Raw genomic sequence first — 25679 nt, forward strand, 5'->3', positions numbered from 1 at the left:
CTGCCATGCTCCTATTAGTTCCCCTTCATTCATTCAACCATCCCACATTTCACAAGTACCACCTTTAATCTCAGCATCCATGAGGCAGCATGATGGAGCATTGTGTTCCAGGACAGCCTGGTCTACCTAACAAAGCAAAACAATCAAACAAAAAAGAAACTCCAAATATAAATATTAGAAAAATAATAAATAAAAGTACCTCTCATATGCCAACTGTCAAAGACAAAATATAAAAAAAAATCCCAACTCTATAAAAATCTCCATTTGTTCATTTTATGCCCAAACCTATTCTTTAGCCAGTATAATTTTCTTTCTTTCTTTTTTTTTTTGGGGGGGGGGCTTTCGAGACAGAGTTTCTCTGTGGCTTTGGAGGTTAGCCTGGAACTAGCTCTTGTAGACCAGGCTGGTCTCGAACTCACAGAGATCCGCCTGCCTCTGCCTCCCAAGTGCTGGGATTAAAGGCATGCATCACCACCACATGGAAGCCAGTATAATTTTCACTATATTTTTATTCGTTTTACCTGGGGAAAAATTTACCTCATTCTTCCATACTATAATTGTTTAAAATGCCCGCATAGCAAATGTCCTTGACTTTGAGGAGATGAGCACACAGTACCCAGACAATAACAGGCTCAGTGGGAACTTCAGTATGATTCTATATCTTGACACATACTTTTTCCTTTTTTGGGTTTTGTTTGATTTTTTTAAGACAGGGTCTCATGTAGCTCAAGCTAGCCTTGATGTTTTCTTTTCTTTTTTTGTTTTTGAGACACGGTTTCTCTGTGTGGCCCTGGCTGTTCTGGAACTTGCTCTGTAGACCAGGCTGACTTCAAACTCAGAAATCCGCCTTCCTCTTCCTCCCAAGCAATGGGATTAAGAGGTGTGTGCCACCACCACCAGCCCTCTTCTTTTTTTGAGACAGGGTCTCACTTTGTAGCCTTGGCTGTCCTGAAACCTGCTATGTGGGCCAAGCTGGTTTCAAACTCATAAAGTCTCTCCCAAATACTCTGATTACAGGTATGTTGTCACCACACCCAACTAGATTTTTTTAAAAAAGACAGCAGCTTAAACTGATGAAGGGAGATTTTTTGAAATTTTCTTTTAATACAAAAAGTAAAAATTATTTTTAAGCAACTCTATCAAAAACAAACATAATATCCTTGTATTTCTGGACACTATAACTTATAAATTACAAAATGTCTTAGTTTCTGAGCAGATTTAAACAGACATTCATTCAGCCTGGCCTTTCACGAGTGCTTGTCACTATCTAGGGAGGAAGGGTCTGGTGACTTGAAGTAGCAAACTACAGGGACTGAATCAACTAGGACCCATCTTATTCTCCTGCTGCAAAGGAAGAATACTGCATGACTCTTCATTCCCAGAGCAGCACTTCCATCTGAGATGTAACAGCAACCTGAATAATCATGCTGCTTAATAAACATCTTTAAGCAGCCTAGAGAGTTGCAGCAATTGAGTCAGAACATTATTAGTGCATCAATACTGATCAATTCTGAGCAAACCCTGCAGACTGAACTCTGTCCCACTGTATCCTACAGCAGTGTCCAGCTACCACTGCATTCTTTTGTTCACAATATTTACTAGGAGTAAATACTAGCATCTCCTGGACCAGACACATTGAAAATACAAGCAGATGGAAGGAATGAAAGATCTGACACATTAGAGACTTGGAGCAAACTAATCAAGCTGGCTCTTCCGATATTAGTTAAAAAGCTGAAGCTTGGAAAAATATAGAAAGTATTTTTGGCTACCAATAAGAAGTTTACTCTCTTTTAATTGTACCTCCTATATCTAGGCAAAAAACATCTATTGATCTCATGATTCACTCCTGCTAAATGACCGCAACATGGTCTCTATCCAAAGTATTACACTATCCATTATGGTAATAACAGCATCTTCCTTTGATTCAACTCTATCCGATCAATTTTCTTTCCAGAGGGCTTCAAAGTATTGGCCAAGACAATTTATATTTTAGTCTTCGATTCCTTGGAGCAAGACACTCTCCTTAGGTTTCTCCATCAAAGCTCTCATCTGAGAGCACATTGTGTTTTGTCATGCTCACTAAGTCTTGAAAGATGGCACTTATGCCAGCCCTAGAACCATACCCTGAGTTGGTATATCAGAGCCAACTCAGAGGGTCAAGGAAGTAAGAGTTCTTTCCAGGAATACTTATTTAGTCCAAGAGGTGCAGAGATGTATTAGTTGCGTTCATGTCTCACAGCTGTTGTACTGGTGTCTATTTCAGAACCTGAACTCATTAAATGCACACCTTAATAAGTTGTGAGTATGAGAAATCAGCTACCAGTCATATTAGCAGCATTTGGTTAAAGGTTACTTTTGTGTTTATTACAAGTTTTCAGGTTTGACTGGCATGTTAGAATAAACATGGTTGGTCTAATGTAACTATTATCTAGGCTCAAAACAGCAAAGGTCTAGTGAACAAAGGACACAATGTATCATATCAACCTTACTTTTGTAAAAAGGGGAATTTGCTTTACCTTCCTCATAAAGTTGTGGGAAATCACTGTAAAAGAATTGTATACGCTACAAAGGAATGTAATTGTTTTCATTTACAAAATACATAAAATATAACTTTGTAGAGGTGTCTTACTGGCACTAACTGATGTCAAAAATAAAGTATAGTATGCATCTACTAGTCTATCACATTAAGATAAACTAATTTATTAGCTTATTTCTTCCACTTAGAACAGTGCCTAAAATAAGCAGAGTATGGGGGGGGGGCTGTCATTTTTGTTACAGCCTTTTTTTTAAGTGAGACTTTTCAGCATTTCATCTTTCTAAGGGTGAGAACAGTCAGCTTCTACCAGCTTCATTCCCATACTGTTTACTTCACTGGACTTCCTCTCTCAGTTCTCCTGTGGTTGACCAATCCATATTACGATTTTTTTTTTCCAAGTTTCTTGAAGCAGTTTGCATTTAAATATGTTTAAACAGGGTCAGAAAGACACATGAACACATAACAAATGAAACAATTAACAGGAGTCCAAAAACATTGAAAAACTACCTAAGAAGGGCTTACTGAGCTCAATCTGGGCAACCTGAGTTCTACACACCCGAGTGTTGAGTTATAAACAGACTTGCTGCTGGCACCAGTGCCTTCCCACTGCTGGCGGCCACAGCCTCAATCTTGTCACACAGCACTACTCACTAACGTTAGACTAATCATGCATCCTCTATAGCTATGGAAAACCCCGATACTACAGGGGCCAAAGGATCAAATGTACTACACACAACCAGGAATCTACCTACCTACCTTTCCTGCCTCCTCAAAGTCATCTGTTTCCCACAATGATTTTAACAAAGGACAGCACACTTGCACACCAGTTTTAATCTAGCTATCATCTTTCAAAGAACAAAAAAGTGTAGGAACAAGGACCAACAAAGACAGTTACTAGGTTTGGGATGGGGGAGAGTCCTGATACTGGAGGTGGACATACACACAGGAGGCTGACATCAGACCAAAGATCATAGGACCCATGAGATGTACTGTGGTATGTTGTGGAATATCATTTTAAATTTAAAAATAGTAATTATTATTATTATATAAAGATGTGTTGCATTTGATTCACCTTGCCTGCCTAAAAAAACACCTGGTTGATCTAATAAAAAGCTCAACAGTTAATAGCTAATAGCTATTAGCAATACAGGGATAGGTAGAGCTGGTGGGCAGACAGAATAAATGGGAAAGAATGAGAGACAGGGAAGAAGAAAGAAAAGAAGGAGGAAAAAAGAGAAGGACACACCTGGGGCCAGAAGCCTGAGCTACCAGAAAAAGACAGGAGAAGCAGTGAAAGTAAGATATATGGAAGGAAAGAAAGGTAAAAATCCCAAAGGCAAAAGGTAGGAGAGAAACAAGTTAGCATCATAAGAGCTATCAAGAAACAAGTCTAAGCTATGGTTGAGCATTCACAACTATTAAGTCTCCGTGTCATGATTTGAGAGCTGATTGATGGCCTAAAAGATAAGCCTGCTACAGTGGTGAGCCCTGATATCTGGTGACGTAAGTCAGTACAAGTAGAAGGAGACCCCTTCAAGCATTAGTGCAGCAGGATATTGAAGAGGCAGCTCACATACACCACCTGGTCTGGACACTTCTTTCTCAAGAAATATTCCATTATCAACCAGGGCAAATTTGGACTTGGAAGTAAAATCTCAGTGAAAGTGAGGAATGAGTTAAATCTCTAATGAGTTTTTCTGGGTAACTAAATGTACAGCTAGAAACACTATCTTCCTGTTAGAGAATATAGCTTAAATGTTTTGAATTAAACCAATTATCACCTCATAGTTATGACTCTATAATAAGAGAATAGGCTTCATACAAGTAACTCCAAGGTATAACCTAAAACTTGCTTTCTAAAATAAATCTTTAGCCATTCATGGGGGCTCACATTTACAATCTCAGCACTTGGGAGGCTGAGGCAGGAGGATCACCACAGGTCTGAGGATAAGCCTAGGATTCATACTGAATTCCAAATCTGCCTATGTTACAGTTCGAGATCCTACTTTTAAAAGTAACTAAATCTTTGTTGGTAAACGCTAAGTGGGAAGATACAAATTCCATAAAACAAGCATTTCAGTTACTTTAAACTGGTATTTCCTATATGTGCCTTCCTTACATGTGCTGAGATACCTTTCTTCAAGTATAGAGTTTAAACAGATAAAGTACTAGGTGTGGTAGCACATGCTTAAATCCCATCACTTGGAAGGCAGATTATCTCTGAGTTCAAGGCCACCCTGGTTATAGCTAACGCTATAAAGGGAGACTGTCTCAAAAGATAATAAAAATCAAATAACAGTTTAGTAATAAAGGTGATTCATTAAAAAAAAAAAAGTAATACCAGATGAAGAACAGAAAGAAGAATCAGAGGTACATGGGAAGCTGCACTGCCCATGGTTAGCAGTACTTCTCCAAAGGAACTAATACTTGGATTAGCCTCTCTCTAACTTTGTGAGCCTGGTATACTTGTATGTATTTGTCTGTCTTTAAGTCAGTAACATGGAGATAAATATCCAACTGAAAAAAGTGAGAGGGATCTTTTGTTATATGAAGACAATGGTTAACAAAAACTAACAGTATTATTTCTAGTCATTTTCTGTTACTTTCCATTCCAACAGCTAGAGACCAGGCTGGGAGGAAGGGTAGTTTGCAAAGTGGTCTACTTCCAGTGACTAGGCCAACCCCAGTCATGATGTCCCACAATACATTCCTTTGTGGATACTAAACATTTTTTGCAAGTCAGGCACAATACCTTTACCTATGCTCAGTCATCTTGCTTTAGTGTGAACACTATGAATGGGGATAACAAATATGTGAGATTATAACAAGTTGTCCATAAAAGGGAAAGCTGATAATTATCACACATGAGCTGAACTTCAACTGCCATTATAGCAGACACAAGTACTGGTCACTTACTATGGGTTTTAAATGCTCTGCAATCCCCTAACTCCAATTCTCTGCAGTTGATAGTCTTCAGGATCAGCAATGATAATTTAAGAAGGCAAAACAAAGCAATCGAAAGCAATTCACAAGTAAAACTGCATCCACTTGCAATAATGTAAGATAAATCCATTCTCCATTCCTTCTATGTATTAAAACATTACTCACAAGATTTGGTTTAAACATGTTTCTCTTGCACAAAGTGTACCCATATTCTTATGCTAATACACTGTCAGAAACATAATTATTACATGTCAATACAGGCTTCACTAGTGATGTTCAGGGGCTACCTAGTTAGCTTGCTTTTTAGTTGGTTTGTATTTTATCTTACCCACAGGTATATACACTTTGTTAAAAATAATTTTAATTACACAGTTTCATTTACAGCCCAAGAAGAAAATCACACAACTTCTCTGAAAATGTTTTGTCTAAGTTAAGTTTTTTCCATGTTAAGAGGTTAGAAAGGAAGGGCTCCCAGAGGCAGGACTAGGCTTAAGGCAGTAATTACACTTTTCCTCTGCAAACTTGAGAAAAGGCTGAACCCAGCAGGAGCAAGAACCAGCAGCAGCCCCATGATGAAAAGAATAAATAGCATCTTCTAAGTGTAGAAATGCATCTTATAGACAGAGCTTAAAAAACATGAATTCTAAGCTGCATATGTTTCTTTTACTCTGTGCAAACAGTGTACTAGCTGGATAAAAAGAACAGTTACATTTTGTGCTTTGTGAAGCTAAAAAGCCACCCTTTGGCTGAAATCACTAACCAGGGAAGTGACTATAGCACCAGTTCTCTCTAGGGCTCTGCCCACCTGTGAGCTCAGTACACATGCCCAGAAAACCAGTTACTCAACTGCTTATCTGTGAGGCACCCAAATAAAAATGTTTATGATTTGACATACTATCTGCCACAATAGATACCTGTAATAAGATTTCTAACCTGTGAAGAAACTATCGAAACACAAATCTCTGAAGATGATTCCAACCTTCTGCACTAAGAACCTTTTTTTTTTTTTTTTACTCTCTGCACACTTACATTTGCATTTAATTTCCTTCCCCCCCTCCCCAGGCCTCTGTCTCTCCCCACTCTCATCTCTGAGAATAAGACTATACTCATCTCCTAAAAGTCCCACCCTTAAGTAACATATGAGTTAAATAATACATGAGGAATGAGTTTCTATCTTCCCCGTACTTCACAGCTGGAATTAAATTTCAATACTGAAATGTTGGGGGGCACTGTACCATATGGAAATGGTAGCATATTTAAGCTACTGCCAATAAAACTGCCTATATATCATGACTTCCACACTCCAAGGTTAACCATTGCTCCCAGCCTCCTAGTCAGGCCTTAGGAAAGGTCACCTGATTGTTAAGTGATAATGTGATGAGCATTCAGCACATTTCAGGCCACTCTGGCACTCACCTCAGGCATTCTTACCCCAGACCCTTTTATTCCTGGTAACCTGTATTGGAAGGCAAAAGCTTGGACTAGATCTTCAAGAGCAGCTTGGTGCTCCAGTCTGTGACCAACTCAGCAACAGTATGTTCTCTGAAATGACATCTCAATTTTTCTCAAAGTATGAATTTTGTCAACTGTAGCTGCCCTGCCCAAAGTGAAAGGTGTATTGCAAATGCAGACTAAGGATATAACACTTGGAGACTGCCCAGCTCCAAGGGTAATGATTACAAGTTGAATCCATTACACTTCATTCTATTTTAGATTCCCCCAGGAGAATAAGCAAAAGGCCAAGGGTGAAGAAAAGGCCAACAGGTGACGAAAATGGAAACTTCTGAGTTTTCTAATATGACAAGGTTAGAAACTCAAAATGATTAAAATGTTTCCCTTTTGCCTCCATTTGTTTTGTTTCTTTCATTTGTATGTATGGTATATGCCTGTTGGTTTGCACTCATATACATGTATTAAGCCAGAGGTCTACATTCACTATCTTTTTCTCCATCTTTTTTTTTTTTTTTGGGGGGGGGGGGAGCATCTGATCCCCAGACAGTGCAGTTACAGAACTTGTATACAGCCGTGTGGGAATCAAATGTGGGTCCTCTGGCAAAATAGCCAGTACTTTAAACCACTGAGATCTCTTTAGCCCTTTTCTGCCTGATTTTTAAATACAAGGTCTCTCACTGAACCTGGAGCTTATTAATTCTGCTAGAATGACTGGCCAGAAAGCCCCTGAGATCAGCCTGTTTCTACTTCCCTAGCATTGGGATTACAGGCTGCACACAGCTTTTTATGTGGGTGCTGGAGATTCAAACTCAAGTCCTCATGCTATGTTGCATAGCAAACATTTCACTGAGCCAAACTGGTGTTATGTTTATTTATTTATATTATTTTTGAAATAGGCCTCACTTGTAGCCCAGGCTCATCTGGAACTCATAATATAGCTCAGGCTAGCCTGACATTCATGATGATTCTTTTGCCTCAGTTCAAGTTCTAGGATTATAAGCATATGCCACCATGCCTGGCTCCCATGCCAGACAAATCTCATTCATTCAACAACCTAAAAAGGTAGTTCTTGCACTATTTTTCTGGGTAAGAGGTAGGCTCAGAGCCACATGACATTATCATTTCCTATGAGACTAATTCCTAGAAGAATGTGTGGATTAAAGTTAATCTGAGGTCTCTAAGTTTCTATAATCACTCACTGCTAAAACTTCTCTAATGTTTTCAAAGATTGTTAGTAAATCCCAGGGCCTTTATATTCCCTCCTTCTGGCCCTGGGAGTCAATAAGATGGTGCCATTGTATGAGTTTTCTTTTATAAGTGAGAGTAAAAAGAAAAGGAGGATGAAAATAATCAAACGGTCAAAATTAAAAATATACCAATGAACTAAGAAATACAAATTCAAGGAGTCAAGGGCCATACTTGGTGCTTACTGGTGGGAAGTACCACAAAGTGTATGCCTAGAGCTTAAAGGGCTTAACTATGGTCTTCTGAAATTGAGAAGTAAAAGTCTTGTCTATATTCACACTAAATAGTCCCCTCCCCACTTTTTTTTTCCAAAGCAGCAAGATAATATAGATCTGAAAGAATAGAAAGCCACAATCACCATTACTGAGAAATATTTGATGAGTGTGGTAGTTTGAGTAAGAATGGCCCCATAGATTTATGTGTAAGCTTCTTGGTGCTTACACAAACTCACACCATCCAAGTACCATGCTTCACAGCATTTACATAGGTGCTGACAGAAACTAAGCTACAATGCCACTTGGCTAAAAAGAAATTAAGAACCCTTTGGAAATGGTTAAACATAAACAAGAAGTGTCTTTGAACAGAGATAAGATATAAATCCTTTGTTTCCTTTCCAACTGTTCTTTCTCCGGGCCTTCCTGCCTTATGGAATAGTGCTGCATACTGGTGGACTATTTCCATTCCTTGACCTCAAGGCCAGAGGCATTGGTTCTTGCCTACCTTTCCAATCTCACTGTGCTCTTTCTTATTCCAGCTACCTCTGCTGCACCAAAGCCATTTCCTCTATTGCCTAATCCACCAAGCTTAGTCCCTCCTAGTGGCTTGTTTTACCAGTCATTCTTTGGATTCCAAGACTGAATCTCTTCATCATCCTCTCAAATTTCTCAGAAAACCTTTACCTGGTCCTAATCTAAAGCAGCCACCTGGTCTTCATCACATGGCTTCATTTCACTTATTTGAACTGATTTATTCCTGGCACATAATGGATGCTGATTAGATCCTGAGAGGATGGATTTTTTTTTGTGCTCGTGAAGGAGGGTACTACTAACATGGGATGGGCGTGCATACCTAGGCTTCAGAAAGCTCACCTCAGGGGCCAAAGAGAGGGCTCGGCAGTTAACAGTACTTCTTTGTATACATGGGGACTGGAGTTTGGATCCTAGTACCATGTAACAAGCTGGGTAACCCCACAAATGTCTATATCCCTAGTGCCAAGGATGATGGGAAACAAGAGGACCAATACAACTGGCTGGCTTCCAACCTAGCCAAAACATAAGCCCCAACCAAGTTCAAGAAAAGACCCTAGCTCAGAGAAGCTCAGAGAAACAGGCAGAAAGTGAAAAGAAAAAGGATATATCTACAGACACAGATACCTGCACACACATACACAACAAAATAAAACACAAGAAAAAAAGATCTGTTCAGCATAGAGAATGGACTGATGCAGTCAAATGACAATACTAAGGCACCAGTTAAGAGGTCATTCTGGTGGAAGGATGAAGGCTTGAGCCAATGGAGTACCTGGAGACCTAAGATAGAGAGATATGTGTTATTTAGGAAACAGAACATGCCGTCTGGATAAGGAGTCTAAGATCTTCTCCAATCTTATGGATGATGAGGTAGGAAACAAGGTATGGTATACTAGCACCTGAATGTTCTGGTTGCAAAGCTTTAACAGCTGGACTAGCAGATCTTGAGTTCATAGGTCATACTTGTACACAGGAAAAACCCTCTTAACATGGCAGTCTGCTGCCACCATCATCACCAACTTAGGGCTCAAATGTTCCCCAAAAATTAGACATTAAACATATGAATGAAACCTTGCACAGAAGCAGAACTTATATGAAGGTCCCTGACATACTTACATTTCAAAAACAAAAGGACAAGGAGTTAAGATTACCATTGGGTGTCCAACTCTTACGCATTATTTTCCCTAATGACTGACCATATCTATATATCTCCACTTACAGTATCATTACCAAAACACATCTTTCTATCTCTAATGTGGCTCGAGGGTTAGAGAGATGGAAGAACACTTGCTGCTGTTCCAGAGGATCTAAGTTCAGTTCCCAGCACCCTTGTCAGACAACTCACAACTGCCTCTATCTCTAACTCCAGTACACTCTCTTCTGGCTTCCTTGGGCCATGTGACATACATTCACAAAGGCACATACACACACAAAAATTATGTATAATATATATTAAAGAATGGCTTCAACTTATCTTACATTAGCACCATTTAACTGCTGTGGTCCCTGCATGTGTGAATCTGTATATGCACTAAGAAACTCAACCTGACTGGCAAAGCCTCAAGAGACCTGATCTGTGCAGTCCCAAAGCAGACAAGCCTGTGGCTACTGCAGTGATTTGGGCAGAAGAGTAAGGACTAAGTGTATGTGTAACGGGTATTGATAAAATGTGAGTCCCAAACAGCACTTACTGCCAGGAACTGGGGACAGAGTACCATGTGAGCTGATTTTGAGGTCAATGTATTTGCTTGGTTTTGGTTGCTCTACTGATTTTTTTAATACAAGGCCTCACTATGTAGCCCAAGCTAACTTCAAATCCAAGTCTCCCTTGCTTTAGTTTGCTAGGTGCTAGGATTATACCTTGCTTCACCTTCAATGTGCTTTCAATAAAGGTGAATTTAAGCATCCAGGCCCACTTTCTGAGATGGGAGGTACAAAGTCTCAATCAGTAAATAGATTCTTTTCACAACATTAACATATGCTTATTTCCACAATTGGAAACTCTACTGAATTCAACAAAGGGAATCAATCGATCATCTAGCAATCATCATTTTGTTTCCAATTATTACCCTACCTATTAAAATAGTTCTGTATAAAGTAACTTTTACTCAAAACAGGAGCCTGACATCTGAACCAAAATCTCAGTTTTCAAAGTCTAAAAATGCCCAGACACATCCACAGATTCAGTTACAAAAGGCCATGCCTGAGACTTGTTAAATAAATAGCATGTAACCAGAAAGCACTTCCTTCTTCTATTAGTATCTACTTCCCCTTGTCCTTTTAGCAAAATATGTTAAAAGGATGAAATGCCAGTAGTGGTGGGTCCCAGGTCTATCCAACGACTTTTATCTTTTGAGTTTCAAGTTGGGTTGGAAATGTGTCCATCTGAACAAACCATGAAGCAGTTTGTAAGTTCTTATTTCTTGACAGTATATGCCAACTATTTTCTAACTATGCATCAGATCTTAAGCGTATACAGCCCAAATAACTCTATCAAACCTGGCTTACTTAATGAATCAGGGGTAATGTGACCCTAGACTGTATCAGATGCAGTCCTATCTTCTCTTTTGCATTTCCTTGTATATCCCTTCTTTTCCTGTAAGTAGAACTATGCCAGGCTGTTAGAGAAAGCATGCATCCATACCATCAATTTCCACTTCAAAGCCCATTTGACTGAACAGTAAAGTAGTACACTTTGCCTAGTTCTAATTCAATGTTCAAAGGCCTTAACCTGCATTCCAGGAACTCTGGAAAATGGTTGATACTATGTAAAACAGAGAGACAATTTTAGGCCAGTAAAATGATTGCTTCATTTCAGTTCTCAGCATAATTAAATGCAACCTTAATTTCCTAATACTATGCTGTGAGCCATCTTGCGCAAGTTACAAAAAGAAATCCCAAACAGCCATAGTTGTATTTTGAGACTGTTTATCATGTTGCCAACACTAACTTCAAGCTGGCTATGTAGTCAAGGATGGCCCTGAACTCCTGATTCTCTTCCCAAGTGCAGAGTATGTGACATAAACCTCAGCTAGTAAACAATAAATTGCCCTTCCTATCCCCCTCTCCCAACTACATTATAATGTAGTTAATAAGATAATTAGAATAACAAGTTCTTTGCTAGCTTTTCTCTGTGGGGACATTTTTACCCATACAGACCTTATGATTTCTTATTTTTCTTTTGACTTAGATTTAAAAGTTTACATTTGGTGCTGGTAAGATGGTTCAGTAGGATAAAGGCACTTACTGTCAAAGCCTGATGACCTGAGTTCAATCCCTGGGACCTATATGGTAGAAAAATAACTCCTGCTCCTCTGAACTCCCCCAGGAGTGCCATGGCTACTCCCTTCTATTCAAAGAAAATTTTAATTTTTGAAGTTTACTATTTTTACATTTATTATACCCTGGGTCCCTTCAGTTACCTTTAGCTGCCTTATCTAGTTAGCATAAAAATCTACTCACTATAAATCCTAAAACATGTAAGTCTATCCCTTTTGATTTTCTTTTTGCCTTCATATTCAGATGGTATCAGCTACTGTGCACATTCAAACTGTTCTACTTGCCACTCACTTCTTCCTTCCTCTTTCTTGAGCTTCTTCATGACACACAAACCAGGTCATATAGTTCCTGTATTTATAAATCTCTATAGGGGTCTGGAAATGTCCATCAATTGAAAGCCATTAAAATTACCTTAAAGCACATTGCACTCTCTAGAGTTCACATTTCATTAACTGAAGGAGGGGCAGGGATTAGAAAGTGGTAGAGAGGTGTTTGTTTGCTCTGAAGTAGTACATGGATAAGCCACATACTCTTAATTAGTTTGAAAATACTAGCATTATAATGGAGACCCAAAGAGTTTACTTAAAAAAAAAAACAGGGCTGGAGGGAGGAGTACACACCTTTATTCATAGCACTGAGGACGAAGAGGCAAGAGGATTCTGTAAGTTTGAGGCCTACCTAGTCTATCTACAGTGAGTTCCAGGACAGCCAGGGCTATGTAGAAAGATCTGTTTCAAAAACAAAACAAAAAAATCCATTACAGGCTAGGAATGTAGCTCAGTGGTAGAGTACTTGCATAGCATGTACGAGTCCCTGGGTTAAACAACTTCAGACAGACTCACTGGAAACTCCTCACAGAAATACTCAAGAGATTATAAATTAGAGTTCAAGCTGAAAATTTAAATTCACCACCACAGAGTTCCTTGAACTTCTTACACACAGAGATTAATGGCTTCATCAAATTTTGGGTTGTTTTGTTGTTTTTCAACATAGGGTTTCTCTGTGTAACAGCCCTGTCCTGGAACTCACTTTATAGACCGCCAGGCTGGCCTCAAACTCACAAAGATCTGCCTGCCTCTGCTTTCTGAGTACTGGAATTAAAGTGTACCACCACTCTCAGCCATGTTTGCTTGTTTTTTGAGATAGGGTGTTACTACCATGGCAGGCTTGAAACTCACTATGTAGACCAGGCTGGCTTCAAACTCAAGAGATCCACCTGATTCTGCCAAAGGAAAGAAAAAAAAAACAGTCAAGTCGGTGGTGGTAGTGAATGCTTAACATCCTTGCAGTTGGGAAGTTGAGGCAGGAGATACAGGAATTCAAGGATAGCCTATGCTACATAGATCTTGTTCCAAAACAAGAAGTAAAAGAAGCATTAGCCTGAAAGCCAAGTAAATTGACTTTTAAGTATAATAAAATGACATTGTTTTCTCTTCCTCTTCCCATTTTACTGGGTAGCTAACCAAGAATACAGATGTTCAAGTGTATTGAAAAGCTAAATTTAAATTATAAAGCTAGCATTCTAGTCTTAAGGTGAGATGTAAAATAAACAAAGGTTGAGTAGTAAGCTGGTGCTGTCACAGAATGAGATATGCAGCCCTAATGGAGCAGTAGCAGAGACATACCACATCTAAAAACAGAGCTTCGGCTCCAATCTACTACAAAGAAACATGAAGTCAAATGACCTTCTTTACACCATTCTCCTTCAATGAAGCATTTCAGATTACTATCCTTTAAAGAACAAAATTAAAGCACGCCTGAAACAGTTGTGATTTGCAACTCTAGTTCTAAAAAAACAAAAATAAGTCCTTCCAGTATTTCCACCATGTAGGTCCCAGGGGTTGAACTCAGGTTTGGCACCAACCACCATTACCTGCTGAACCATCTCATGGGCCCTGAAATGACTCCAGGTTTGTTGGTGGTAGTGTTGTTTTGTTTTTAAAAGGAGGGGGAATTAAGAAAGACATTACCAAATTTGGTGTATCTGTTCCAATTACAATATTCCAGATTTTATTTTAGGATCAAATCTGACAAGTAGTAAACTAACATTCTGAGTAGCAATTTTAATGTTTTCACTTAAATGCTGTTCATTGCTCACCCTTTAGAGAAAAGAGTTAATTGGTATTTAAGGTAGCTGCATCATTTATGAAGTGCCTTTTACTTTCTTGTTAACACTGACTAGAGATTTACACATGGAATAGGGATTCAATCTCATTATTGGTGACCAATAATCTGATTACTATAGTAGGCTGAAATACATTTACACATATGGTCTCTTCCCACAAAGGCAAGTGGATAAACTTACCAGGTATACATACTGATAGTTTTTATATAAGTTTACACATATGGTCTCTTCCCACAAAGGCAAGTGGATAAACTTACCAGGTATACTGACTGACAGTTCTTAATGTCAACTTGACAAAGGTAGAATCATTTGGGAAGATAACCTCAACTGATAAAATGCCTCAACCAGATTGGTCTACAGGCAAGCCTTTGATATGTTTTTTAATCAGTTATTATGTGGGAGGGCCAGACTCATTGCAGATGGTGCCTCCACTGAGCAAGCTAGTAACCAGTGTTCCTCTGTGGCCTCTACATCAGTTCCCACCTCCAGGTTCCTGCCTTGAGTTCCTACTCTGACTTCCCTGGATAATGGACTATAAACTGTAAGATGAAATAAATCCCTTCTTCCCTAAGTTGCTTTTGGTCATGGTGATTTGTTACAGCAAGAGAAACCCTAACTAAGACATGTGGCTAATGAGGATGTGAAGAATATAAGAAAACATACAAATTCTGAAAGTTAAAAATTGGATTAAGGGGTAAATGATCCAGAAGACTCAAAGGAAGCAGAGAGCAAAGTGTAAAAGAAGATCAAGGAGAAAGGCAAGGTGGCAAACAATTTTAATCCCATTACTAGAGAGACAGAGGCAGGAGGACCAGGCTAGCCTGGTCTATAAAGTGAATTCCAAGACAGCCAGGGCTGCTGCTACACACAGAAACCCTGTCATGAAAACAAAACAAAACAAAACAAAGTAAAACGAACAAACAAATAAAGAGGAACACCTACAAGACAAATTATTTTGTGCCAGAGAATCTAAGAAGGTCCCGGATGCTTACTTAGAAAAGGCTACTGATGGGAGATGTCATTCTGTAAATATGTTTCTCATACTGCTTAATGAATAAAACACTGTTGGCCAATAGGAAAGCAAGATAGGCAGGACTAGGAGACAAGGAGGATTCCAGGAGGTAGTGAGGAGGAGTCGGCATGTAGAGACCGGGGAGAGAACAATGCTAGCCCCTCTACAGTAAGATGAGACCACATGGAAATACTTACATTAATAGAAATGGGTTAATAATTAAGACAGAGCTAGCCAATAAGAAACTAGTACCTGGCCAACAGAATCTTATCTAATACAGAGTCTCTGTGTGTTAATTGGGGCTGGCACGGTGGCAGGACAAGACCAGCTGCGGGCGGAAAAACCTACTTGTAACATATGGTGCCCCAACATATGGTTCTTAGGTGGAAGAACTTCCACCTAAAATTTAACAAAAGCTTAAAAAGGGGTTAAAAAAAAAAAAAAAAAAAAAAAAAAACAGAGACAAGCAAGGCTTCTTGGTAACAGTATTTTTCTCGATGGGACTCTGTTTTGCTAGATTCAAGCAGACATTTGCGTGGCTCCTTTAAGGGAGGTTTCCTGACTCAGCATAAGCAGCAAAAAAAACCACACGGTTTTAAAGAAGCACTACTAACAATTTATTGGTGTGTACGAGAGCTGGCAATGGCAGTGACCACATCTCCAAGCCGGCAGCATGCTGCTGGATGGCAGCCTAGACCAAGGCAGTGAGCACAGCTCTCAGTTCTGGCGGTAAAAGTACCTGCCCCCATCTTGGACAGACCAGTGGCTAACACAGCTATGACTTTCATTTTAGCAATGTTGTTGTTTACCAGATAAAGACTCGTGGCCAGAAAAAGATAAAGATTTACAGTAAGGACAGATTCACAGAAAGAAAGGGAATAAAATGGTTTTTAAAAAAAGACAGGAGCTGGGTATGGTGGCCTTTAATCTCAGCATTCGGGAGACAGAGGCAAGCATATCTCTGTGGATTGCAAAATAAACCTGGTTTGCAGAATGAATTCCAGGACAGATAAAAGTTACACAGTGAAACCCTGTCTCAAAAAATAAAAGTTAAAAAAAAAAAAAAAAAAACAGAGTAATAAAAAAAGCTACAAATGGAGAGAATCTGGATACTATACAGTATTATATTGTCTTTGTATTTTTTGACTGCTGAAGAAACAACTGTTAAAGGAAATGCTGCTGGATTAATTCAATTTATATATTTTAAAAATACTTCAAAATTTAAGTCTAAGGACAAGTTACTGGGGAAAAGGATTCTATTTTTCTTTCCATAGAAAATAAAAAGCTGTGCATTCCTTCCAGACTAATGTGGTTTGAGCAAGCCAGAACCCCTAAAACAGAGTCGCAGATGATCCAACATTCAAAAGAGTTGGGACATACCAGCCTTGCAGACTACAGCCAAGATATCTACGACTTCTTAGGATCCCCATGACTCTACCAGCAGGAAGCAGTCTGGAAAGAACAATGCCCAAATTCCCAAATATTGTTTATAAATGTTTGTTTTCATTTAAATGGGGTTGGTTATAAATGGTTAATGATCACAGCCAATTCTTTCTAAAGGTAAAAAGGATTATGGTATAGATATGAATACTTTGTGTTGCAATGGATTTTCATTTATTGATACAATTTAAGATCAATTTTGTGATGTGTATATTTCTCCTTTTGTTTAGGTATTGTGTTTATATAGCTCATTTAGAAATGTAATGTAAAATGTAGTACAGATTATAGATAATTACCTATGATAGTCAAAGCTTAGAGTTAAGTTAGTTAGGTTTCTCAAGATATGTATTTGAGATGGATAAGCATTCTTCAAAGACCTACAGAATATGGCATTTAAAATGGTTTAGGGTTTTTCTTGACAATGAGACATAAATGCTCCTGGCAACACCACCTGTGTCAGAAAGGAAGATGGACATCGAAAAAAAAACGCATTATAAAGTTTGCTTTCAATATGGCAAGACTAGCCATTTGGGCAAGAAATTACTCTTGTCTGGACTGTTTGACTTCATGCTGTATAAACTGGACATGCAGGACCCACAGAATAGAGACTGCTGAGACAAGATGGACATTGCTACAGAGTTCCTGCTTCATGGAAGAGTCTGCCAGACAGTCTGCAGGACACAGAGAAAAGTGACTGACAAACTGCCAATACAAGAAGACAGTTTATAAAGTTTCCTGCTTTGCTGAAGAGTCTGCCAGAGACACTATGGCCTATGGGCTGAAGATGAAAGATTACAAAAGTACTTCAGGTGACTGACCAGGCAGTGAGTTGTCTCTGTCATTTCTAGACTTTATACTATTATCTTCTGTGGTCTTTGAGGGAGTTGAAGACAAATAGTTATGATTATAGTTTTCCTTAGGATTAAAGATAAGGTACATATAGGACTTTAGACTCAAAAAGATAAAATAAATGATAAAATATTTTCTTTAAATCTTGCTAAATGTTAATGAACTAAATATTGTTAACTGTGATTCTTATTTGATAACTGTTGTGTGATATATTTTGCTATGCTAAGGTTAAAACCCTTCTTTTTATTTAGACAGAAAAGAAGAGATGATGGGAAATATCATTCTGTAAATATGTTTCTCATACTGGTTAATGAATAAAGCACTGTTGGCCAATAAGAAAGCAAGATAGGCAGGACTAGGAGACAAGGAGGATTCGAGGAGGTAGTAAGAAGGAGTCAGCATGTAGAGACCGGGGAGAGAACAACAATGCCAGCCGCACTCTCTGGTAAGATGAGACCACAGGAAAATACTTAGATTAATAGAAATGGGTTAATAATTAAGAGCTAGCAGGTAAGAAACAAGTAACTGGCTAACAGCATTATATCAAATACAGTGTCTCAGTGTATTTCGGGCCGGCATGGTGGTGGGACCAGGCGGGCTGGCAGAAAAACCTTACTCCTTACAGGGTATAAGTGAGTCAGGGCTGGAAAATGGGACACTAGCTCAAAGTGTCAGAGAGGAAGTAAAATTCCCTAACTCAACTCAACTTAATTAAAACAGTATTCCCTAAGAGAAAACATAGTATATTGATAACAAATGGAAAGATATCAAGAGCTATACAATAAATGCTTTGTTCACACTGTAACTGAGACTTCTAAATAATTATTTTTAGCATCTTTTCCTCCTGAGTGGACAGTCACAAACAACGAGACATTTTAAATAATCTCTAACAAGAAAGGAAGGAAATAGGCTGGAGAGATGGCTCAGCACTGACTGCTCTTCCAAAGGGCCCAGATTAATTTCCCAGCACCCACATGGCAGCTCACAACTGTCTATAATTCCAGTTCCAGGGGACCCAACACCCATGGCGAAACACCAAAGCACATTAAAAGAGGAGGGGAGGTAAAGGGAGTTAAGGGGAGGACAGAGGAGAGGGGAGAGAGAAACAAGGAAGGAAGAGAATGTCATAAAGAAAAACAAAAACCACCCCAATTTTTAAAACACATTCAAAAATAAACTAATAACAGATGATGCTCCTCTAACTAAAAGTCTAATATAAGAAAACAGGTCAGGTGATGGTAGTTTGCACCTTTAATACCAGCATTTGAGAGGCAGAAGCAAGCGGATCACTGAGTTTGAGACCAGCCAGAACTATAGAACTACTTCCAAGATAGTCAGGACTACACAGAGAGATACCCTGTCTCAAAAAACAAAACAAAACAAACAAACAAACAAACAAAAGAAACAGCAGTTAGTAACCTAGAGAAAACACCAAGTGTGGTTTGTGGTTCATTATCTGCAATCTGAGAACTTAGACGGCTGAAAACCAAGAGGATTTTGAGTTCAAAGTCAGCCTGGGTCACATAGTAAGACCTTTTACCAAACCAAATAAAACTAAACAAAATCTAAAAGCAATAAAATGCTTTTGAAAAAAAGGAATGTAATCATAGTGTAATTGTGATTTATAAAAATTAACTAAATAAATAGCACTAAAATGTTACTCAGAAACTAGTTGACCTGCTTATGAAAGGTACATTGCTAGAAGTGAATGATCCCCCTAACAAGCAGCAATCAAGGTTGAGAAGGGGTACAACAGGGGCCCTTGTTTCTTTAAAGCTATATAGCTAAAAATATAAGTTTAGAATCTATAGATACATTACTGATGAAAATATAAGCTATACCTTTCCAAAACACTTCCTTTTCTGTTTATCATTTGGGTCAAGGAAAAAGCTGATGATAACGTAAGAGTAAAGACTAAGTCATAAGAAACAAAACCAAAGTGAAGTAACCAGACCCTAAGCAAGTAAGGGGTTTCTCCTACTCACCATCTCTCTGGCGATTTCCAGCGCTTCCTGCAGGCCATACAGCCTGCCACAGACCAGGTAGATTCCATTGGCCCAGAGAATACAACCCTCATGGACCCAAAATTCATTGCTGTCAAGAGGTAGTTCAGGGATTTGTAACTCCAGCTCAGGGCCACCTTCTGAAGTGGTAGGTACAGAGGGTTTTGTGTCCAAAACAGCCTTTTCACTGCTGCCCTCAGTGGCTGCTTTTTTACAAGGGAGTCCCCTGGACAGGGACCGAGGGCCTCCACCACAGTCTTCTGACCGGTGGCGCCGCTTGAACCTAGGGTGAGCAGCCAGGCTCCTCTGTTCCTTCTGCTGCTGTTGCTCCTCCTCCTCCTCAGTGTCTGTTTTAGAACCATTAGAAGTGCTTTTGTGCCGAACCTTGACCTTGCTCTGCATTTCTGTGGACCTCTTAGGGGGTGGATTCTTCGGAAGAGTGGCTGCATAATCTTGGGGATAAAAGGGTCCAAAGAGGTCTCCCATGTTCCGATAACTGGCCCACTTGCCACAGAGACAACAAACCAGGTGCCCCATAATAGAAGATTCTGTTACCACAGGCCCCTGCAGCATAAAGGATGAAGCTGGGAGCACCTTGCTTTCTGTGCTGCTGGGGGGAGGAGTCAGAGATCTCTGACCCTTCCGGCTCCTTACCAATTTGGTCTGTTCTTCTTCTTCAGCATTGATGATTGTGCAAATAGCTCCAAGTTCACACTTATTTACTACATGGATGTAAGGGAAAAAAGACTTGTTCTTGGCATCAGTTTTATCTAGTGGCTGGGTAGCATACTTTAGCTTGATCTCTGGTTCTTGAGGTTCTACGATGGGAACTGCTTGTTTGGTTTTCCGCTTCCTTGGCTGGGCCCCAGGCTTCCTTCTCTCCCTCCTTTGCCTCTGCTTTTTTGGCTTTGGCTCTCCATCTGCAGAACCTTCTGATATCTGAGGGGGCTGAGGGGGTGGAGGTGGTGGCTGCTGCTGTTTCTTTTGCTTATTCACACTACCAATGGGCCTCCCCTTTTTCTTTCCTGATGGAAAATACCCTTTTGGGGGAAAACTTTCTTGTTTGGGTGAAATCATGACTGTTTCATTCTCTTTCTCTTCAGCCTTGGGGTTTGCCTCAGGGGCCAAAATGCCCACAGGAGCTACATTCTTAGAGTCAGGAAAGTTTAGTAGTGCTGCCCCACTCAGGGAACCATCTGGTCTCCCTTGGTTACCCCCAGGCTTCTGTGAAGCTGTGGATGTCATAGTACCAGAAGGTTCCTTTCCAGTAGGAGCTGTTTCTGCATGTCCCTCTGCCTTGACTTTGTCATCCCCACTGCCATGCCACTCTTCTGAAGGCCCTGGAAGAGGCTTCTCAACATTTGATTCCTGGTTAGTTGCACTGACAAGGTCAGATACCACCTCACCTTTTCTCTTCTCCATCTCAGCCTCCTGAGTAGCCACAGTCCCACCTTCAGGAGGACCACTCTTCAGAGACAGTATATCATCCAGTGTGACTGTATCTCCCCCAGCCTCAGCACTATTTGTGGAAGCACTCCTCCTTATATTTGGGGATGTGATCTTCTGAACTATAGCTTCCAATTTCAATCCCCGTCCCTTCCGTGGGGGCAGTATTTTGGTCTTAGCAGGACTCGTGAGGGCAACAGCAGGACAGTTTCTATTGTCTGGGTTTGGAAAGTCCTTGGAGGCATCTCTCTTAGGGATAGACTTGATATCCTGACTGTGAGAAAGATGGGTGTAGGAATTGTATGCCTTATCGGCACCTTCTTTTGATGGGTGGAGGCGTCCTTTATCATCAGTGTTACTGTTTTTTACATCTTGTGACTGTCTTTTACTGGGAATAGGGGAGATAAAAGAACGGACACGCCTCCGCATGATTAAGGGATTTTGAGAAGAATGATCCTCTTGACCCGGTAGCCGTAGCATTACGTTACTAGGTTTTGATGACTGTGTAGAATCAGTTAGTACATGTCCATCCGTCTCATGGGGTGGTCCATACCGTTTCTGATTAGACATTCCTGGAGGACCACTGCTTTTTCCTGGAGAAGTCTGCCTAGAAAGATCCCAACAAGACTCTTGTAACTTCTGAGAGCTGTGCTTCAATTCCATGCCTTTGGCAGGCAGACCATCACTACCCATGAGACAACGCCCAGCTTCCTGAGTGCTTGGGTCATGGTATGTCCCTACTGGTGGGCCATACATCATACCATCTTTGTCATTTTTCAGGGGACTCCGTACTCTGTCAAGGAACTGCTGCTGCCGTGGGCTCTTCCGTGGCCCTTCTTGCCTATGCTGTGCAGCAGCAATCACTCCCTGAGCAGAACTGCTGGTCCAATCTTTATACTCCTCTTGTTGCTGTTGGTACATCTGTCTCTTATAATGGAGCTGAGAATTCAAACCAGTATTAGGGTCCCCATAAGCATGAGCCCTGGTGTTTGTGTGGTAAGCAGAGGCCAGGCTTTCTGAGTTGGGAGAAAAAGGAGCATGTAAAGAACTCCTGTTGGCCCTCTCTGAAAAGGTCATGTGTGGGTTCATGTGATGAGGGTCTGCCCCTGGGCCTCTGCTCCTGCCTGGAGACATCTTCAGTTTTTCTGCAAAGTCATGGTATTGAGAAGAGGACCGACCCCTCATAGTCTCCCGGCTACCAACTCTACCAGGGACCCGGCGCATTGGTGTGGACCTACTGTCTTGTGGGCCATAGTCTGAAATGGAATCATGGGCTGCTACTCCAGGGCTGACATTGCCACGATAAGATTCATGCTTGATGCTGGTAGAATGGCAGTGGTCTCCAGATTTCTTGTTGAAACTAGCTTGAGATTTGGACTGTTCAAAGTCTTCCTCTTTTATCTGCCCACTCTGGGATTTCAGTTTTGTTTCCATGGACACCAACCCACCTGGAAGAATGACTGACTGACTTAAACTTGGGTTAAGACGCTCATTCCTCCCAATTCTGGCATCAGCACCCATGTGTCCCAATGAGTGAGCCCCTGGGTCCCTGACAATCTGTCTTAGTGGAGAAATATCACAGATTACTGACCTCCTTTCAGAAAGTGAGCCCCCAGGCTCATGGGCTGATGATGGAGGTTCTATCTCAAACTTTCTGGGAATGGGATAGTCAGACAAATTGATCTGTTTCATTTCGGGAGCTGTGTTGCTTGACTTCCTTTCCCACGGTCCCCAGTGGGGATTTTCTAACAGGGATCCAATGCTCTTGTTCAGAATGCCCCTGCTAGCTAATTCATTGGCTTGACTGACTAAGATGTTGGGCCTTGCAGTTCCTTCCAGGCCACTAGTCATCCCTTGATGTTCCTGAGCACTTCTAGGATACCTTCTGTCAGGATGGTGGTGGTAACCCTGAAGCACTTCCTGAAGGAGACTTGGGAACTTCTCATTTCTACCCTTTCGTTCCCCGTGGCTGGCAAAATCCCCCTTTTCTTGTCCTGAAGGATACTGAGGAAAACCACCGACATTTCGTGGTACAGATGACCCAAAACTCTCCTTGTAACTGTAGCGCAAACTTCCAGGAGATTTGCTAGGCTCAGTCCTGCCTGTAAAACTTGGGCCTACTGCAGAGTGGCTACTCTGGCCGTTCCCCTCTCCATTGTGGTTAGAACTATTATCACCATTCTTGTTTCCTTTGCTCCCTCCTCCTGGAGGATCTGGTTGTGGATGTGATGTGTGGCTGGCTTCCTTTATACCACTATTGCTAGGTGGCCTCTGACTGGCAGCAGGATCCTCCTCTTGGGATCCTTTATCTTGCCCCCCAGATTTTTCTACCCTACTGGTCATGGCTTCCCGGGAGACAATCACCCCAATTGTCTTCTCATTAATTTTTGTGTTACCCTCAGACAGTGGTGTGTCCTTAGCACCTGGAGAGGCAGCTTCTTGCCTAGCTGCAGGACTGGTACTGAGTCTAGGGGCCTCATTCTGAGCACCTTGTGTTGGTGAGGAGCCAGCTTTCTCTGAAGCTCCACACTTGTAGGTGGTGTCAGAGCTAGTGCTCTGGCCACTCAATTGCCTCACTCTCTCACCTTGATCTTCTGAACTACTAGAGCAACCTCCATCCAATGACTCTGTCATAGGAGACTTTAGTTGTTCTTCAGGCTGTGAAGAGCCTTCTGAGTTTGTACAGCTATCTGCTTTCTTAGATGATGATGAGGGCCTCTTGGAAGTCTTCTTCTGAGGTGTCAAGGCATCAGAAAGCAGCATGTGCTGGACAGTATTAGGGAGATTGGCCACTTGAGTACTCAGAGCACTCAAACTACTCAACCCAGGATCAGTCAGCCGCTTTTCTGGCACGCCTTCTAATCCAAACCCTTTGAATCCTGCAGCATGAGAATTAGGACTGGGCATCATTGATGGGGTTGGACTGAGTTGGGGCATTAGCTGTAAAATTCGGTTTCTGGAACTCATGGGCACATTGCCTTGCCCACACTGGAGATTCTCACCACTCTGCATGAGAGGAGAAGGGGTAGAGCTACAGCTCGGAGACTGAACCACAGAAGCAGCTGGAGAAGGGTTAGAAATAGGACTGAAGTTCTGATGAAACTGCATAGGAGACCTTACAGGAACCTCAGGCTGGTTGTACTGCCCCACCTGGCTTTGCAAGGGCAGCTTGGTGGCAGCATTAGTGTACTGCATCACATGCTGGGGGGGATGTTGTTGTTGTTGTTGCTGCTGCTGCTGCTGCTGCTGCTGTGACTGTGGCTGCTGCTGCTGTTGCTGAGGTTGTGGCTGCTGCTGCTGCTGCTGTGACTGTGGCTGCTGCTGCCCCTGCTGGGTTCCTGGTGGAATCTTAGTCTGTTCAAAATTCTTCATAGACTGAGATTGATAGCTATAATTTGATTGTGTTCCATAAGCCTGTGCATTAGAACCCACATTATGCCCTTCATACTGAGATCCAGCATTTACACTGTAACTGCCATCATAGCTTTGTCCAGACTGACTGAAACGCTGTGGTGAAGGAAAGGAGGAGGAGGAAGAGGAGGAAGCAGAAGACTGGTAGTGTTGGCCAAACTGACCTACTCTTAACTGATAACCAGCAGAAGATGGCAGAGTTGAGGGCCGCTGCATTGGTTGTAGATGGGATGAACCAGAAGCTGGCTGTCCAGTGGCTTGGGGCAGAGGCTGATGGGATTGGTAAAGCTGTTGTCTCAACTGCTGTACTTGCTGTTGCTGCTGTTGTTGTTGTTGCTGCTGCTGCTGCTGCTGCTGTTGGCTGGAGGTCTGCTGCTGATACTGAGTACTCCCAGGAGAGAAAGGCCCTGTGTAATCCTGCTGATAATGAGACACACCACCAAGGGCAGAGTGCTGTGCTTGAAATTGGCTCACATGACCCTCGCTCCCATACTGATTGCCAAAGCTGCTCCCCTGGGGAGGTCCATAGCTCTGCACAGGACCAGAAGGCCTTCGCTGAGGGGGCTGTGGGGTTCCTGCTGCCACGGGGTCTTTGTTGCCTGTCATGTAGTAAAAATCTCCAGCTTCTTTCCTGAAACCCTGGTAGCCTTGATGGCCAGAGGTCTCACTAGCCATCACTGTGGCAGCAGCTGCTGTTCCTCGACGTGCACTACTGTTACTGCCAGTGCCACCACTACCACCACCTGCTCCCCCAAAATTCTGGAACATCTGGGCCTGACGAGGGCTGAACTCTTCTATACGGGATGAGCTGTGTACCTCCTGTGGGTAGCTCTGCTGGTTTCCGTGGTAACTGCTTTGCTCCCGAAAGGACTGCATACTGTTCAGCAGCACAGCAGCAGGCCAACAGCCCTCCTAGAAAAAGAAAAGATAGAAAAGCATGAGACATACATCTGCCTGGTACAAACAAAAATCAAACCTAAATAACCCAATGACCAGATAAAGCTGAGTACTTTAAATTTCATCTCCTTTTTTCCTTATTGGATCCATTTCTGATAATGCAAATAAGCATAGAATGCCTAAAGAATGAAGGTGTCTGTAACACAACAAAGAAAATCCTAGGTATACACATTCAATAGTTTTTTTTTTTAACTTCATTAGATAAACAAGCCTTACATATCCAACTGAGGTA

At 41.2% G+C, this 25679-nt stretch overlaps 1 protein-coding gene across 6 annotated transcripts in view; it reads right to left on the reverse strand.

The window, feature by feature from the left end:
- Tcf20 (transcription factor 20) overlaps positions 1 to 25679 on the reverse strand; it is a 148027-nt gene that overhangs the window by 20473 nt on the left and 101875 nt on the right. For all 6 annotated transcript variants that reach the window (XM_051189487.1, XM_051189488.1, XM_051189486.1 and 3 more), the window contains exon 2: positions 19616 to 25402. In XM_051189487.1, coding sequence (XP_051045444.1) covers positions 19616 to 25366 — 5751 coding nt within the window. In that variant the 5' untranslated portion in view covers positions 25367 to 25402. The remainder of the gene's footprint in view (positions 1 to 19615; positions 25403 to 25679) is intronic.

The sequence above is a fragment of the Phodopus roborovskii genome, unplaced genomic scaffold (genome assembly GCF_943737965.1).
Source record: "Phodopus roborovskii unplaced genomic scaffold, PHOROB, whole genome shotgun sequence".
Taxonomy (NCBI): domain Eukaryota; kingdom Metazoa; phylum Chordata; class Mammalia; order Rodentia; family Cricetidae; genus Phodopus; species Phodopus roborovskii.